This window comes from Sciurus carolinensis, chromosome 16, assembly GCF_902686445.1.
Source record: "Sciurus carolinensis chromosome 16, mSciCar1.2, whole genome shotgun sequence".
Taxonomy (NCBI): Eukaryota; Metazoa; Chordata; class Mammalia; order Rodentia; family Sciuridae; genus Sciurus; species Sciurus carolinensis.
The window spans coordinates 41,232,802-41,250,629 of record NC_062228.1 but is presented as its reverse complement, the minus strand read 5'-3'; the positions used below and the strand labels follow the sequence as shown (position 1 = coordinate 41,250,629).

Below are 17,828 nucleotides of genomic sequence, written 5' to 3'. Positions count from 1 at the left end.
AGCAATTTAGCAAGACCCTATCTCAAAATAAAAGATAAAAAAGGCTGGGGATGTGGCTCAGTGGCTCAGTGGTTAAGCATCCTAGGGCTAAATCCCCAGTACAAAAAAAAAAAAGTTTACCACTCAGCCCCCAAATTTTGTTTTTCACAACACATAGCTGTTAAAAAGCAAGCTGTAGATTAGTACTCTATCTGACGTGTGCGTGGTAAAGATTTTCTCCCATTCTGTAGGCTTTCTCTTCACGTTATTGTTTCCTTTTCTGAGAAGAAGCTTTTTAGTTTGAATCCATCCCATTTATTATTTATTCTTAATTTTACTTCTTGCACTTTAGGAGTCTTGTTAAGGAAGTCAGGTCCTAAGCTGACATGATGAAGATTTGGGTCTACTTTTTTTTCTATTAGGCACAGGGTCTCTGTTCTAGTGCTTAATTAAGTCTTTGATCCAATTTCAGTTGATTTTTGTGCAGCGTGAGAGACAGAGGTTTATTTCATTTTGTTACATATGAATTTCCAGTTTTCCCAGCACCATTTGTTGAATAGGCTATCTTTTCTCCAATGTATATTTCTGGCACCTTTATCTAGTATGAGATAACCATATTTATATGGGTTTGTCTCTGTGTCTTCTATTTTGCACCATTGGTCTACATGGCTATTTTGGTGCCAATTCCATGCCGTTTTTGTTATTACTGCTCTGTAGTGTAGTTTAAGGTCTGGTAGTGTGATGCCTCCTGCTTCTCTCTTCCTGTTAAGGATTGCCTTGGCTATTCTGGGTCTCTTATGTTTCCAAATGAATTTCATGATTGCTTTTTCTATTTCTATGAAGAATTTCATTGGGATTTTAATAGGAATTGCACTGAATCTGTATAACACTTTTGGTAGTATGGCCATTTTGACAATATTAATTCTGCCTATCCAAGAGCATGGGAATAACCCAATTAATAAATGGGCTAAGGAACTGAACGGACACTTCATGGAGGAAGAAATACAAACAATCAACAAATATATGAAAACTGTTCGTCATCTCTTGCAATTAGAGAAATGCAAATCAAAACTATGATTTCATCTCACTCCAGTCAAAATGACAATTATCAAGAATACAAGCAATAATAAGTGTTGATGAGAATGTGGGGAAAAAGGTACACTCATTCTTTCTGGTGGGACTGCAAATAAGTGCAACCACTTTGGAAAGCACTACAGAGATTCCTAAGAAAACTTGAAATGGAACCACCATTTGACCCAGCTATTCCATTCCTCCATTTATACCCAAAGAACTTAAAATCAGCATATTACAGTGACGCAGCCACATAAATGTTTATAGCAGCTCCATTTACAATTGCTAAACTATGGAACCAACCTTGATGCCTTTCAACAGATGAATGGATAAAGAAAATGTGGTACATATACACAATGGAATATTACTCAGCCTTAAAAAAGAATGAAATGATGGCATTTGCGGATAAATGGATGAAACTATAGAATATCATGCTAAGTGAAATAAGTCAATTCCAAAAAACCAAAGTCCAAACATTTACTCTGATAAGTGGATGTTGATCCATAGTGGGGGGTGGGTAGGGAAGAATGAAGGAACTTTAGATTATGCAGAGGGAAGTGAGGGAAGGGGTGGGGTGGTGGGAATGGGAAGGACAGTAGAATGAGACAGACATTATCGCCCTATATACATGTATGAAAAGAATTTTTTTAATAAAATAAATAAAAAACAAATAGAAACAAACAAAAAGCATGCTATAGAATTAATGATAATCTATATACATACCAGGTTTTTGTCGGCGTGGCCTTCTCTTTACACGAGGACCAACTCCTTGTCCTTCCTTCCAACCCATTTTTCTTAGTAATTCAAAACCAACAGATAATCTAAGATATCAAGCATAGAAAATTAACTTCTTTTTATAAATTTATTTTTACTGTAAATAAATGGGATACATCTTGTTTCTGTTTGTACATGAAGTAGAGGCATACCATTTGTGTATTCATACATTTACATAGGGTAATCGTGTTTGATTCATTGTTATTTTTTCCTTCCCCCTCACCCCTCCCACTCCTCTTTTCCCTCTATACAGTCCCTCCTTCCTCCATTCTTGCCTCCCTCCCACCCCCCGAAAATTAACTTCTTTTTACAACATTAGCAACAGTATGAAATAAGCAACTTCTGAATTCTGGCCCAGCTCCCTGTCTTGTCTATGCTCCTCCCTGGTTCCCTTTAGAACAACAAGGTCCTGCTGCTCCAGCTACAGCTGGCGGGCTTGGAGGGGGCACACCTCAAATGGGGAGGTCAATCAGATGTCCTCTCTCCCAGACCTTTGGAATGGGCACTCAGGGACTGTACATGGTCCTTGTCAAGCATGTGGCCTGGGAAACCATAAATGTCTGTGGCTTCCATATCAGGCCACATGCCCAGAAGCAGAACAAGGAGTATATAGAAAGAGAGGGTAGAATGAGGCAGACAGGGGAGAGCCCATAAGGCTAAGGAGGTGGGGGAAGGAAGCCACCACTAAGCTACATTCTCAGCCCTCCTTTTTTTTTGACACAGGGTCTCACTAAATTACCCAGGCTGGCTTCAAACTTGCAATCTTCCTGCCTCACCTTCCCAGGAAGCAGGGATTATAGGCGTTCACCACCACACCTATTTAAAACCTATTTCCACTTAGACTTCTAGTCTCAGAAGATTTCTCTTATTTATGACTAAACTATACCTAATTAAGATAATCACATATGCAAAGCACTGATGCCAAGAGCAGAAGAGTCAGAATTAAATTTTCCTCACTTTGCTGGTGTTATGAGGTCATCAAGCAGAGTAGCTCCAGGAATAGGGGCCGTAGCTGCTGCCAATTGTCTGGCCTTCTCTCGTATTCTATCTTTGGTTTTTGAAGCAAAATCATCTGTGGTAACAATTGCTTTAGGTGCTATCCCAAATTCACTAAGATCCTTTAAAAGAATATGAAACAATTATATGGAAAGTGGTTAAACATGATATATCACATAGCTTTATTTCTTCTTTAAAGAAAACTTAAAACTGTGCACAAAGTTTAGCTCAAGAACAGCAGAGTGACAGACTTCACACTGACTTAGGAAGCTTATCCTCACATGATGAAAGGCTAATAGCCAAGGACACAGCTCGAAAACGGCTGCTCAGTGGGGGCACAACAGACACCACACACTGGAAAGACAGGAAGTAGAGGGCAAGGTCTTCTCAAGAATATTTCAAAGATCAGTGTGAAGGGGCAAAGCCTAGACTCAGACAGTAGGCACTTGTAAGGGCCTATGTGCCAGGCCTGGAGCCCGTTTGCATTTTCTGGAGCAGATGCTGTGGCTGCCTATCCAACATCCACTGCCCCTTCGTCTTTGCAGAGCTCTGAGGTTGTCCAGGTCACCAAGCACTTCAGGAGTGGTGTGCCCAGTGTAGGGGAGGGCATTAATGAGTAGGGGTTCCTGTCTTAGCTAAGGCAGTCACTTTGGTCCTGTTTCCCTTACAAGGGACAGGTTTAGGAACGGGCAGGTAAAATAATCAAACTGAGCAGATGTGAGGAAAATACACCAAAAAACTTTTTTCTTTGCTCTCAGGAAAAGTTACCAGGAAGAATGACCTCCTTCTACTGGATAATGTCACACTGGATGTGCCAACCGAAAATACTGCAGCCACACTGAAACCATGAGGAGAGGTGCACGAGGACCTGACATGCAGATGACTAGAAGAGAGCCAGGGGCCTATGACATCTAGACTTCTTGCTGTGTGGGATGAGTTTCCTTATAACTCTATGTTATTCCTAAGACAAAAGAGACCTCCCTCTCCTCTTCCCTGAAGCCTACAGCATGCTGCTTTATTTATTTTACTTAATCTTTATTATGGATGAATTCATGCCTAAGATTTAAGGTGAGAGACATTTAATTTTAGTCTAGTTGCTCACTGTTCCTTAAACTGCACCAAGTGTACAAGTCACTGTGGAAAACCACAGGCTGAGCACATGAACACTGTGCTCTGGGGAAAACTGGTGCTTTTTGAGTAAATATGCCTGTATGTGACTTTATCCTTATACTCTTGACTTCAGAAACTAGCCTCAGTATAAGATGCTGCTATGATGAAGGAGATCCATTGATGTACAGGGCACTACAGTGCAAATATCTAAAAGATAAAGCCTTATAAACACAGAGGAAATCACACATTGAACTTTCTGGGAGAGGGAAGATACTACAACAACCAATCACACTCACCCCACCACTGAATCAGTACTTAGTTTTGAGCACCCACCTCTTCATCCATAAAATCTTCAGGACCAAGAACAGATTTGTCTGCTCTATTCTGTCGTGAAGATATAAAAGTAGAGGGTGTCCATCCTAGGGAAAAAAAAAAAAAAAAAGTTTAGAACTTTATGATCCTATATAATATTTTGGTTTATAATTAAATAATTAAGTAACATATAGAGACTTGAAACTCACAATAACTATAAACTTTCAGAGAGGCTTTCAGAGAGGCTGTTTCCCTGTGAGGCAGTCTTTACTGCTTATCAATCCCCTGCTGTTTACCCCATTTGTCCACCACAATAACTATAAACTTTCAGCTACCGCCCATCACACTGCTTATAAAGACATAATTATGCAAACAAAGTTCTTATTAATCCTTAGAGTCCCTGTTGTCAGATCTTAGTGAATACAGTGAGGTCTCCCTGTAAGAACTGGAAACAAAAGAAATAAAATTCTGCCAGGCAAGGTGGCCCACACCTGTAAACTTGCAATTTATAGCTACTTGGCAAGCTGAGGCAAGACAATTGCAAGTTCGAGGCCACCATCACCAACTGAGCAAGACTCTGTCTCAAAATAAAAAATCTAAAGAACTGAGGTCCATCCCTAGCACCACATACACACAAAAAAGAACTGAGGATGTGGTTCAGTGGTAGAGCACCCTGGGTTCAAATGGAAGGAAGGAAGGAAGGAAGGAAGGAAGGAAGGAAGGAAGGAAGGAAGGAAGGAAGGAAGGGAGGGAGGGAGGGAGGGAGGGAGGGAGGGAGGGAGGGAGGAAGGAAGGAAAAGGAAAGGAGGGAAGGAGGGAAGGAAACAATATGGGGTTGGGGGTGTAACTTGGTGGTAGAGTACTTGCTCAGCATGAACAAGGCCCTAGGTTTTATCCCTAGTATCCAAAATAAAAACAAAAACAAAACAACAACAAAGAACATATGCAATACTTTAAACAATATGGAATGATTTGTATTATATGTGAAAATTTTAAGTGATTTTTTTCTCTGGAGGGAGAGCAAGTAGTAACCAGTCATGCTGAGGTCCCTAGTGTCAACAGAGCCACTGGTGATTCCCCAGATAGCTATGATGCAAGACTGACTCCTTAACCTCCCCAACCCTTGATGGCCCCATCTATAAAACACCTATGACACCTGTCCTCCTTATTCACTGGGTCAGGTGAGACAATCAATGATTAACTCAGTGAATCCCTGTGAGGGTACTTTGTACATGGCCAGACACAGTATGAAACAAAGTCTTTATTATGGTTTAATCATCTGGTTAGAATGTACCACTTTTCTCCAAAGTGGAAAAAAATTCTTTCAGGGAGCACAGGAGGGAAAGGAGGAGGAAAAAAGGGGGGGATCATGAATTGAAATAGAATGCCATACATGTATAAGTTTGTCCAGATTAACCCAACTACTATGTATAACTAAAACATTCAAAACAACAAAAACAACAACAACTTTCATCCTCAGGTTGCAGTCAATGAACAACATGCAAGTAAACAAACATTCAAAGAATATAAACTCTACAGTGTATACACAAAACATTTGAAGAACTTTACTTGAAAAGCCAAGAGAGGGAAATCTCATGATATTTAAGCCATTTGCTTTAGCAATGGAATAGCTGTGAGTAGAGAGATCATACCTTCTTTAGAGCCAACAGTATTGAAGTACCCAGCGGAGAACCCTCCACTAAAGGCTCCGTGAAATCGTTTATACCTTCCTTTTTCATCTCTGACAGTCTGATCCTGAAGAGGAATTGGCTTCTTTGGTCTTTCACCTGAAGGGAAAAAGAAATGTTTTTTGAACGAAAAGGAAGATAATAGTGAGTTAGAAAGACTTCAGGGAAAACTTCATTTCTTGACACCAAGCTGTTCAATTCTTACAACTTCAAATATAACCATTTAAATTAAGCTGCTCTCTCTAGACTTTTTTTTTTTTTTTGTAAACAAATGGGATACATGTTGTTTCTCTGTTTGTACATGGCGTAAAGGCATACCATTGGTGTAATCATACATTTACATAGGGTAATGTTTGATTCATTGTTATTTTTTCCATTCCCCCCCACCCCTCCCACCCCTCTTTTCCCTCTATACAGTCCTTCCTTCCTCCATTCTTGCCCGCCTCCCTAACCCTAATTCTAACCCTAACACTAACCCCTCCCACCCCCCATTATGTGTCATCATCCACTTATTAGCGATATCATTCGTCCTTTGGTTTTTTGAGATTGGTTTATCTCACTTAGCATGATATTCTCCAATTTCATCCATTTGCCTGCAAATGCCATAATTTTATCATTCTTTATGGGTAAGTAATATTCCATTGTATATATATGCCACAGTTTCTTTATCCATTCATCAATTGAAGGACATCTAGGTTGGTTCCACAATCTGGTTATTGTGAACTGAGCAGCTATGAACATTGATGTGGCTGTATCTCTGTAGTATGCTGATTTTAAGTCCTTTGGGTATAGGCCAAGGAGTGGGATAGCTGGGTCAAATGGTGGTTCCATTCCAAGTTTTCTAAGGAGTCTCCACACTGCTTTCCAGAGTGGCTGCACTAATTTGCAGCCCCACCAGCAATGTATGAGTGTACCTTTCTCCCCACATCCTCGCCAACACCTGTTGCTGCTTGTATTCTTGATAATCGCCATTCTAATTGGGGTGAGATGGAATCTTAGGGTGGTTTTGATTTGCATTTCTCTTATTACTAGAGATGTTGAACATTTTTCCATATGTTTGTTGATTGCTTGTAGATCTTCTTCTGTGAAGTGTCTATTCATTTCCTTAGCCCATTTGTTGATTGGATTATTTGCTTTCTTGGTGTAGAGTTTTTTGAGTTCTTTATAGATTCTGGAGATTAGTGCTCTATCTGAAGTATGATTGGCAAAGATTTTCTCCCACTCTGTAGGCTCTTTCTTCGCATTGCTGATAGTTTCCTTTGCTGAGAGAAAGCTTTTTAGTTTGAATCTATCCCAGTTATTGATTCTTGCTTTTATTTCTTGTGCTATGGGAGTCCTGTTGAGGAAGTCTGGTCCTAAGCCGACATGTTGAAGCTCTGGACCTACTTTTTCTTCTATAAGATGCAAGGTCTCTGGTCTGATTCCGAGGTCCTTAATCCATTTTGAGTTTAGTTTCGTGCATGGTGAGAGATATGGGTTTAGTTTCATTCTGTTGCATATGGATTTCCAATTCTCCCAGCACGATTTGTTGAAGAGGCTATCTCTTCTCCATTGCATATTTTTGGCCCCTTTGTCTAGTATGAGAAAATTGTATTTATTTGGGTTTGTGTCCGTGTCCTCTATTCTGTACCATTGATCCACCTTTCTATTTTGGTACCAATACCATGCCGTTTTTGTTACTATCACTTTGTAGTAGAGTTGAAGATCTGGTATTGCGATACCCCCTGCTTCACTTTTTCTGCCAAGGATTGCTTTAGCTATTCTGGGTTTTTTATTCTTCCAGATGAATTTCATAATTGCTTGCTCTATTTCTGTAAGGTACGTCATTGGGATTTTAATTGGAATTGCATTGAATCTGTATAGCACTTTTGGTAGTATGGCCATTTTGACAATATTAATTCTTCCTATCCAAGAACATGGGAGATCTTTCCATCTTCTAAGGTTTTCTTTAATTTCTTTCTTTAGTGTTCTGTAGTTCTCATTGTAGAGGTCTTTCACCTCTTCTCTCTAGACTTTTACTAGCTTATAAGGTTCAGAGAACAGTATATTTTATCAAGTTTACATTAGAAATTTTGTATCAAAATGCCCTGCTTTTCCCATTAAATTCCTTTATAGGAAAAAAACAAATTATACTGGGGGGGTTCTAACAGCTGGGAGAGAAACCTCCTGGCAATGAAGAAGGCGACATGCTACAGTGACAGTGGCATTATTTGTTGAGGTTGGCCTCGAACTTGCAATCCTCATACTTCAGTTGTTTCCACCCACAGAGTGGCTGGGATTACAGGTGCACCACCACACCTGGCTCCATTTTCCCCAAGTCTTAAGGGTTTCCTTAATTTCTGGGAATCTCTTTATTTCACAGTTATGGTTCTTTAAGCTTATTCCTTTCCCAACTTTGTCGAAAAGAGCTGGGTTTTTACATCATTCAAGTGAAAGGCATTTAATACATTTTAGCCTAGGCTAAAAATTCCGTAGATTTATGGCTTCAAGTATATGTCAAGAATTCCTGCCTAATTTTATTGACTCCAATTAAAATTGGAGAATTCTGAATTTATTTAAAATTTTTTAAAACAACAACTTGTTTTCAAAGAACAGAAAATAGGTTCAGTGGTCAATTAAGGGAAAGGAATTGAGAGTCACAGTGCTGTGCATCTTAAAGCCAACTCCATCTTCACTGGTGCTAGACTTCAGTCAATTTAACCTCCTAGGTGCTTCAATCTCCTCATCTATAGAAAGGAAATGACATGGCTATTTCTTAGAATGTGCAAATTAAATAATGCCTGCCTATAAAATTCTCAGCAAGAAGAGCAACACACACATGCCAGACATGGTGGCACACGCCTGTAATCCCAGCAGCTTGGGAGGCTGAGACAGGAGGACAGCAGGTTTGAGGCCAGACTCAGGAATTACTGAGGCTCTAAGCAATTTAGTGAGACCCTGTCTCAAAAAAAAAAAAAAAACAAACCACATAAAAAGATCTGGGATGTGGCTCAGTGGTTAAGCTCTCCTGGGTTCAATCCACAGTACCAAAAAAAAAAAAGAAAAGAAAAAAAGAAAAAAAGTAACACACAATAAATACTTTAAAATTGCTAGCTGCTATTACTATTATTATCATTATTACATACAATGTATAAGATGTGTTGAGGAGCACATGGGCACACAGACCACTATTAACGACAATAATTAAGTCAGTTTCTACTTTTTTTTTTTTTTTGAGATGTGGTTTTGTTATGTTACTTAGACTGGTTTGAACTCATGGGCTCTAGTGATCCTTCTGCCTCAGCCTAAGTACTGGAGACTACGCGTATGTGCCACCATGCCCAGCTGTTCCTACTTTGGGAACAAAAAATAGAAGACAAAAAGTAAAGGAGCTTCCAGTCTCATAGTCCTAAATTCTTATTTGTGGCTTATGAAAGTCCAGGTCATTCCTGGAGTACAACCTTAACAGTAGCAGGGCAGACAGAAGCTCAGGTTTGAAAATCAGGAAATCCGAGTTCAAATCCCTCTACCCCACTATTTGTTAGTATTGTGGTCTTGGGAAAATTACTTAATCTCTCTAAGCCTCCGTCTCCAAAACTGTAAAATGAAGGTAACAATGGATCCCATCTTTGTAAAGTGATAATAAGGATTAAGTGTGTAGACGGATGAGCACAGTACCTGACCATAGTGAAGCTCAGTGAATGTCAGCTGCAATGTCTTTTTTTCACCCTAAAGAACCAAATTACAACTTGGGTCCCCTAATCCAAGATTTTCACCATTTCTTAGAAATACAGTATACACACTCCATTACCACATGTGCAACTGTTCATGATTGTTGGCTAAGTTGGAATTTCTCAATCTCGGCATGGTATTTTTTATATATATTTATATTTTAGTTGTTGTTTGACATAATACCTTTATTTTATTTATTTATTTTTATGTGGTGCTGGGGATGGAACCCAGTACCTCACCCTTGCTACTGCTGAGTCACACCCCAGCCCTCAACCTCTGCACTATTGAGAGTTTGTGCTAGATAATTCTTCATTGTGAAGCAATATCCTGGGCACTTTAGGATATTTAGCAGCATCCTTGGACTACATCACCAGATGCCAGTAGCAGCTTCCCCCACCCCGCCACCCCAATAAGTATAACAACCAAAAAGTATCTCCAGACATTGCTAATTTTTTGTTTGTTTGTTTGGTACTGGGGATTGAATCCAGGTGCACTTAACCACTGAGTCGTTATTATATTTTATTCTGAGCCAGGGTCTCACTCAGTTGCTTAGGGTCTCATTAAATTTCTGAGGCTGGCTTTGAATTCACAATTCTCCTGCCTCAGCCTCCCAAGCTGCTGGGATTACAGGTGTGCACCACACCAAGCTCAGATATTGCTAATTAACCCCAGCTGAGAACACCTGGGCTAAGGTAAGGGCAGGTCCTACCAGGGCTAGGTACTAGTCTTGCACTGTTCTCCTGCTCTTGATCTGGAAAGAGAGATACAATCTGCAGACAACTAAGTGGGACCTATGGCGACAGATGATGAGGGTCAACCAGTGTGGTCAACTAGGTGCCACAGGGCTCCTGAGAAGGCGCCACTTCTAACCACAGTGATGGGAAAACTCCAGAAAGGAGGTGGCATTTTAGCTACGCCCTGCTGTGATTACTGCTAATAATAACAATGAATTCCTTCCATATCAGATATGATAAATTATTTCATTTATTATATAATGATAAGGATACTGATTAAGTAACTGCCCTGGAGTCCACACTTAATAAGCACAAAGCTGAACCAGATTTCAGCTCTGTCCCCAGGTCAGGTATGCCACCCACACTGTCCCTTACTTACTTGTGATCAAAAGTTTACTGAAGGCCTTGCATTGAGCATCTTGGTTCTAGACCCTGGACTGGAAAACTAAACAGAGCTCAACAGAAGAGACCTGCATGTACTGCATGTTTCTGACAACATGAAGGACCACATTCGCCACCCTTAGGAATGCACAGATTTTTTTTTTTTCCCAGAACTGGGGATGGAACCCAGGGTCTTTTGTACATTCTACATTCCAAGCCCTTTTTAAATTTTATTTTGAGACAGAGTTGACCTGGAACTTGTGATCCTCCTGCCTCAGTCTCCAGAACAGCTGGAATTATAGGTATGTATCATCATGCCTGGTAAAAGCAGAATTTAGAAAGCTGCAGATAAAGACGTGATTTCCAACAGAAGCATTAACACCCATCAGCAAAGAGAAGATATAATAAGGCGAGCTGGGATGTGGGTGTAGCTTGTTAGGTACCTTGAGAAAGCAGTCCAATCAGACTAGAGAAGCAGGGAAAAGTGTAAGATGGAACCAGAAGGGCAGACGGTGTGGAGGATCTTGAATATGGTGCTGCAAGGTGTATGGTATATGCTCTGGGTGATGGAAGTCACAAGTAGTTTTAAGCATAAGAGTCACAGCACCAAGGAGGCAAACAGCCTTAAAATTAATCTGGGTACAGGATGAGCTGGACATGAGAATTCTGGAACCAAGTGAAAATGTCTTAAGAAAGAACAGGTAAGTACTGGGTACCCTTTTCCTTTCATGCTGGTCACCGTCACTAAGCTCCCTGGCTTTTTTTTTTTTTTTTTTTTTTTCTCTCTCCCAATATTTCTTTAGTTGTAGATAGACACAATACCTTTATTTTTATGTGGTGCTGAGGATTGAACCCAGTGCCTCACATGTGCTAGGCAAGCACTCTGCCACTGAGCTACAACCCCAGTCCCCTGGCTAATTCTTAACAAATAAACCTTTCTCTCAGGACCAGTGACTTTAATTTAGGTGTGGAGGCCCTCCTCTATCAATGTTTGTCTAACCTGTCACTAAAACTTCAAAGACAGAGTAAAAGTGATTGTTATAGTGTGCTATATTGTAAAATGTAGTCAGAGTGCATTTAAGCTTCAAAGTGCTTGGGAAACAATGAATCGGGCTGGGGATGTAGCTCGGTGGAGTGTGTGCTTAGCATACAGGAGGCCCTCAACTCAATCCCCAGCACCAAAAAAAGAAAGAAACAGGAAAACAATGATCAATCCTCAAAAAAAGTTAATACTAAGAAATTAAAGAATGTTTCTAGACCAGACCAAAAAAAATCTACAAATCAAATGTCCCTTCCTTCCACTTGAAATGCATGATTAGAATAAAAACCTTCATTTCAAATTTTTTTGTGCACCATCAAAAGAAGAAGAACTAGAGCCCGGCATGGTAGGTAGACAATCATGTAATCCCAGCTACTTGGGAGGCTGAGGCAGGAGGATCCCCAAGTTTGAGGCTGGCAGCATAGTTAGATAAAATAAAAGGGATGGGACCTGATGTGGTGATGAACACCTATAATCCCAGACACTTGGGAGGTTCAAGGCCAGCCTGGACAATAGAGCTGTCTCAAAATAAAAAATAAAAAGGGTTGGAGATGTAACTCAGTGGTAGAGACCCTGGATTTCATCCCAAAAAAGGAGAAAGAGAAGAATTAGAAAAATAAAGGTTAAATAATTGATGACTTAACAAGATGTCACTTCACAAAGAAACAGCTGTGAGACCAGAAATATAGGAATGAAAGGAACAGATGCCTAACATGGCTGAAGTAACCTTTACACAGGCATCCTTAACCCTTGTCCTCTTGCATAGCTAAATTCTAACCAGTCTTTACAGGACCCTCATCCTGCCTCCTGAGATTCTCAGATTGACTTGTATAGGATATTTCTCATCTATATCACACATTTTAGAACTTGCAAAACTTTATGATTTTATTCTTTACTAGATTTGAAACTCTCCAGTGAAGAAGAGTCTCCAATAAAGAACAGTCCAGAATGATGGAATACCAGTGATAGCCCTGTTCTACTCAAGGTCTGGCCTATATGGAAAAGAGCTCTGAAAATAGTGCTGAGGAGACTTTACACTGAATTTTTCACAGAACTGGAGGTGTTGAGTGTGGAACAGAGATGTCTTAAAGGAAAAGAAGGGCTGTCTTCAAACACTAAGAAGCATCCAGGAGACTAACCTTTCTCTGCCTTCTATAAGCAGAGGGCAAGTTGGTGCACACCATAATCCCAGTGGCTCAGGAGGCTGAGGCAAGAGGATCACAAGTTCAAAACCAGGCTCAGCAACTTAGCGAGACTGTCTCTAAATGAGATTTTAAAAAAGGACTGGGGATGTGGCTCAGAGGTTAAGTACTTCTGAGTTCAATACCCACTACCAAAAAAAAAAAAAAATATATATATATATATATATGTACATATATAAAGAGAGAGACAGAGAGAGCTAGAGAGAGACAAAGAGTGAATGAGTGAGAGAGAGAGAGAGAGAGAGAGAGAGAGAGAGAGAGAGAGAGGGAGAGAGAGAATGCCAGTAAATATGTAGAGCCAGTAAATATGTAGATATAGTATTTGACAGAATCTTCTAATGATTAAAACTCTATGTAATAAAAGGAGCATCAGTGGAACATTCCTAGAAGTACAACCAACAACCAACCTGTCAGTGTGGCAAAGAGGGAAGAGAACCCCACTAATAGAAAATCCACAAGTAATACCTGGCCCAAGGACTTCACCGTACTTACTCTGTCTTTCCCACAGGGATAGTATTGCCATTGGCCCTTTTTGGACACTCAATACATGTTTTGCTGAACGAATCAAGTTATTGGGTGGAACACAACAGAAACATAGAAGAGAACCTTGATTCATCCTGCCCTCATCCCTACATTCCAAAAGCAAGTCAGCTCTGCCTTCCAAGCATATCCCACACAGACCACTGCTTACTACCACCATGGTTAAGTCTCCAGTCCATCCCACATTGTCTCCAGACCTTTTATTTTATTTTATCTTTAATATTTTTAGTTGACAATGAATCTTTTATTTATTTATATGCGATGCTGAGGATCAAACCCAAAGCCTTACAGGCAAGCGCTCTACCACTGAGCCACATCTCCAGCCCTCCAAACCTTTTAAAACGCTAATTTCCCTGCTTAGCTCTTTCTCACTCCTAACCAGACTATTCCCCAAGCAGAAGGTGGAATAATATTTAAAATAGAGCCAGGTGCAGAGGCACATGCCTGTAATTCCAGTAATGGGAGGCTGAGGCAGAAAGATCACCAAGTTTGAAGCCAGCCTCAGCAACTTGGTGAGGCCCTAAGCAAATTAGTGAGACCTTGTCTCAAAATAAAAAATAAAAAGGGCTGGGGATGTAACTCAGTCAAAAGGGGCCTGGGTTCAATTCCCAATACCAACACGTACACATCCCTCCCTGTGTAAAACCCTCCAGTGGTTCCCTGCCTGCCGGTCTGACATCACCTTCTACTGGTTTATGCCTCGTGCTGTCTGTTCCACCCACACCAGTCTACCTGTTCTTCAATTTGCTAAACTGGCTGCCCCAGCAGGGTCTTTGCACTTGCTGTTCCATCTGCCTGAAAAGCTTTTCCCCCAGGTCTTCCCATGGCTGGTTTCTTCCTTAGTTTCAAGACTGAGCGCAAACGTCCCTTTGGAAGAAGAGACTGCTTGATCACCACCCATTCACACACGAGTTGTTTCATCATTTTTGTATCTCTCAACCTTCTGGGTCTGTGCTCCCCCCAGAACGTGAGACCCCGAGAGCGCAGCGCACGCCTCCCTAGTCGCTGTTCCCAGCGCCCACTGCAAGAGAGCAAAGGCCCAGCACCACGCTGCACTTTGTCGTCCCGAATCCTGGACCCCCGGCCTATTTTCTCCAGGTTCTGCTAATTCGGTCCGCACCTTCTTCCAGAGGCTCCAGGCCCGTCCCATAGCTGACCAGGTCCTCTTCGCTGTCACTGTCCAGCGCCGCCATCCTGCTCCCTTCCGGGCCCCGCCCCCTCGCTACGGAAACCGAAGCGGGCCAAAAGCCTTTCGCTCTTCCTCCTCCGCGGGCTGAGGTGATGCTCTAAGGCTACGCCAGTAGGTTCAGGAAAATGTTCACGTTGCCACTCGCTGCTTAGGCCCATCCAGTGCAAAGTGGACCCAGGCAGGCGTTGCCTTGGAGGATTTGGGAACGTTGGTCTGCCATCCTAAGTCTGCGATGTGCCGATCAGGAGGAGATGTCCAGAAGAAAGTGGAAGTCACTCAACTATCCAGCCGCCAGGCGGGTTCTCCATTATGCGATGCCTGTCCCCATCCCCAACCCCGGTCTGTCACTCCAGATACCCTTTCCCCGCCAGCAATCAGTGCCCCGCTCAGTCCCACCCCCACTGTCCATCCAGCCGAGACACGGCCCGGCAAAGTTCGTGTGCTTGCAGATGTGTCGCTCACCCCGCTGTGATTTCACTTGCTGCTGCAGGTGGGAAGCGATGCAAGATTGAGAACTCTGTGTCGTGGGAAAACGGAGGCGGCCGGGCGCGGTGGCGTTCCCTTGTAACCCCAGCGGCTGGGAGGCTGAAGCAGGAGGATCCCGAGTTCTCAGCTAGCCTCAGCAATTTAGTGAGGCCCTGTCTCAAAATAAAAAATAAAAAGGGATAGGAATGTGACTCATTTAAGCTCCCCTGGGTTCAATCCCCGGTATCAAAAACAAATAAAAGGAGGTGGATGGGAACACACACATAGACAGACACACATACACACACACACGCACACACACACACACACACACATTCTGTATCATTGTATTTATATTTGCCGAAATGGAGTACCCCTCCAGATCTCTGGAAGGATTCCTACACCCTGGGAATCTAAGTACCCATGAAGGCAGCTGGGGGCACTTGCTGAAAGAGAAAAACAAAAAAGCAGATAATAAAAGAAAAATAAAAAAAAAAAAAGAGAAGAGTACAGGGTTGGGGGTATAGCTCAGTGATGGAGCATGTACTAGCATGCTTGAAGACCGGGGCTCAATCCCCAACACCACCAAATTAAGAAAAAGAAAAAAGAGAGAGAGAGAAAGAAAGGAGTATGGAGAGGGAAAAAGAAGAAAACAGAAAGAAACAGAAAACTAGCTGGACACAGTGGCGAATGCCTGTAATCCCAGTGACTGGGGAAACTGAGGCCAAAGCATTATAAATTCAAAGCCAGGGGGAATGGGAATAGGAAAGACAGTAGGATGAATCAGACATAACTTTCCTATGTTCATATATGAATACACCGCAAGTGAAACCCCACATCATGTACAACCACAAAAATGGGATCCTAATTAGAATAAGTTATATTCCATGTATAACTTATGTATAATACATCAATACACACTCTACTGTCATGTATATCTAAAAAGAAAAAATAAAATAAAAAAAAGTTCAAAGCCAGCCTCAGCAACTCAGTGAAGCCCTAAGTAACTTAGTGAGACGCCCGTCTCAAAATAAAAAATAAAAAGAACTGGGGGAGCCAGGCACGGTGGTCCACACCTGTAATCCCCAGTGGCTCAGGAGACTGAGACAGGAGATCGACAGAAGGATCATGAGTTCAAGGCCAGCCTCAGCAAAGGTGAGGCACTAAGCAACTCAGTGAGACGCTGTCTCTAAATAAAATACAAAATAGGGCTGGGGAGGTGACTCAGTGATTGAGTGGCCCTGAATTCAAACCCTGGTATCCACTCCCCAAAAAGGAAAGAAAGAAACATTTGTCAAATATTACCCCACTCCAAACTCCATTTCACAGAAGAGAAAAATGAAGTTCAGATACCTAGTATAGTAAGGGGTGAGGTTGAAGTAAAAACCTGACATATATATATATATATATATATATATATATATGCCAAGTGCAATGGCACATGCCTGCAATTCCAGCAACTCAGGAGGCAGAGGCAGGAGGATTACAAGTTTGAGGCCAGTTTAGGCAATTTAGTGAGAAGGTGTCTCAATATTAAAAGGAGGGGGTGCTGCAGATGGACTCTAGTAAAGTGCCTCTGGGTTCAATCTCCAGTACAAGAAGGAAGGAAGGAACAAAGGAACGAAGGAAGGAAGGAAGGAAGGCCAGGCTTGATGGTGCATGCCTGGAACTACAACTCCTAGGGAGACTGAGGGAAACCCATATATCCACATAAAACATGAAAGTTCATATTTTATTTCTAAATTATTCAAACTGATTTTTTTCATGGTGTATAGCTTATAAAGAGGCATGAAACACCCAATACATTTATAATTGAGAATTTTACTTAGATTCCCGACAATAATGAGCATCCAGTAAAATAGTAATAATCAACCCTTCTGACTCTTGCCCATCAAGGTCCAGGGGACAAGGGCCCTCCCAAGTCCTTGAAGCTTCATCCTGGAGTGGCTCTTGTCTGTCTCCTGGGAGTCTGCAAAAGAGCTATGGGATGCTTCATCTGGGATCTGGTCACTTACAATCCAATACTTCAGATTCTTGGAAGAGGGAAACTAGAAAGATCATATTTTTTATGCAAAGCAGTTATAACCTAAGTACCACATACCCTTCTGCTATGGTTTGGATATGGTTTGCCCCTCCAAACTTGTCTTGGAATTTAATCCCCCTTGGGAGGTATTTGGAGGTTGGAAACTTAATCTGACAGTGGTATTTAGAGGAATGGCTTTGGTAGGTGACTAGGATTAGATAAGGTCATAGGGTGGAGCCTCTGTGGTTGAATCCTGGTAGCTTTATAGGAAGAGACAGAGACACTAGAGGACACATACACATGGTCCCTGTTTCTTGCCATGTGATGCACTGTGCTGCCTGGGGACTCTACCAACAAGAAGGTCATCACCAGATGTGGTCCCTCAACCTTGGACCAGAACTGCTAACCAAAATAAACCAGTTTGTGTATTGTGTTGTTATCAACAAAAAGGGGAATAAGGCTGCTTCTTTTCTAATTCAGACATGCAAGAAGTTTCAAAATCAGAATCTTATCAGGGAAACTGCAGATAAGAAGATGAGTTAGGTGGGACTGCAAATTGATGCAACCACTCTGGAAGCAGTACGGAGATTTCTCAGAAAACTTGGAATGGAACC

General features: G+C 41.6%; 1 protein-coding gene across 1 annotated transcript in view; it reads right to left on the bottom strand.

The window, feature by feature from the left end:
• Positions 1-14,748, bottom strand: part of Gpatch1 (G-patch domain containing 1) — a 45,399-nt gene extending 30,651 nt beyond the window's left edge. The window contains exons 1-5 of the mRNA XM_047528969.1: positions 14,658-14,748; positions 5,895-6,029; positions 4,264-4,349; positions 2,782-2,942; positions 1,774-1,871 (exon numbers count right to left, since the gene is read on the bottom strand). Of these exons, the coding sequence (XP_047384925.1) occupies positions 1,774-1,871; positions 2,782-2,942; positions 4,264-4,349; positions 5,895-6,029; positions 14,658-14,730 (553 nt within the window). The 5' untranslated portion in view covers positions 14,731-14,748. The remainder of the gene's footprint in view (positions 1-1,773; positions 1,872-2,781; positions 2,943-4,263; positions 4,350-5,894; positions 6,030-14,657) is intronic.
• Positions 14,749-17,828: the final 3,080 nt, after the last annotated feature.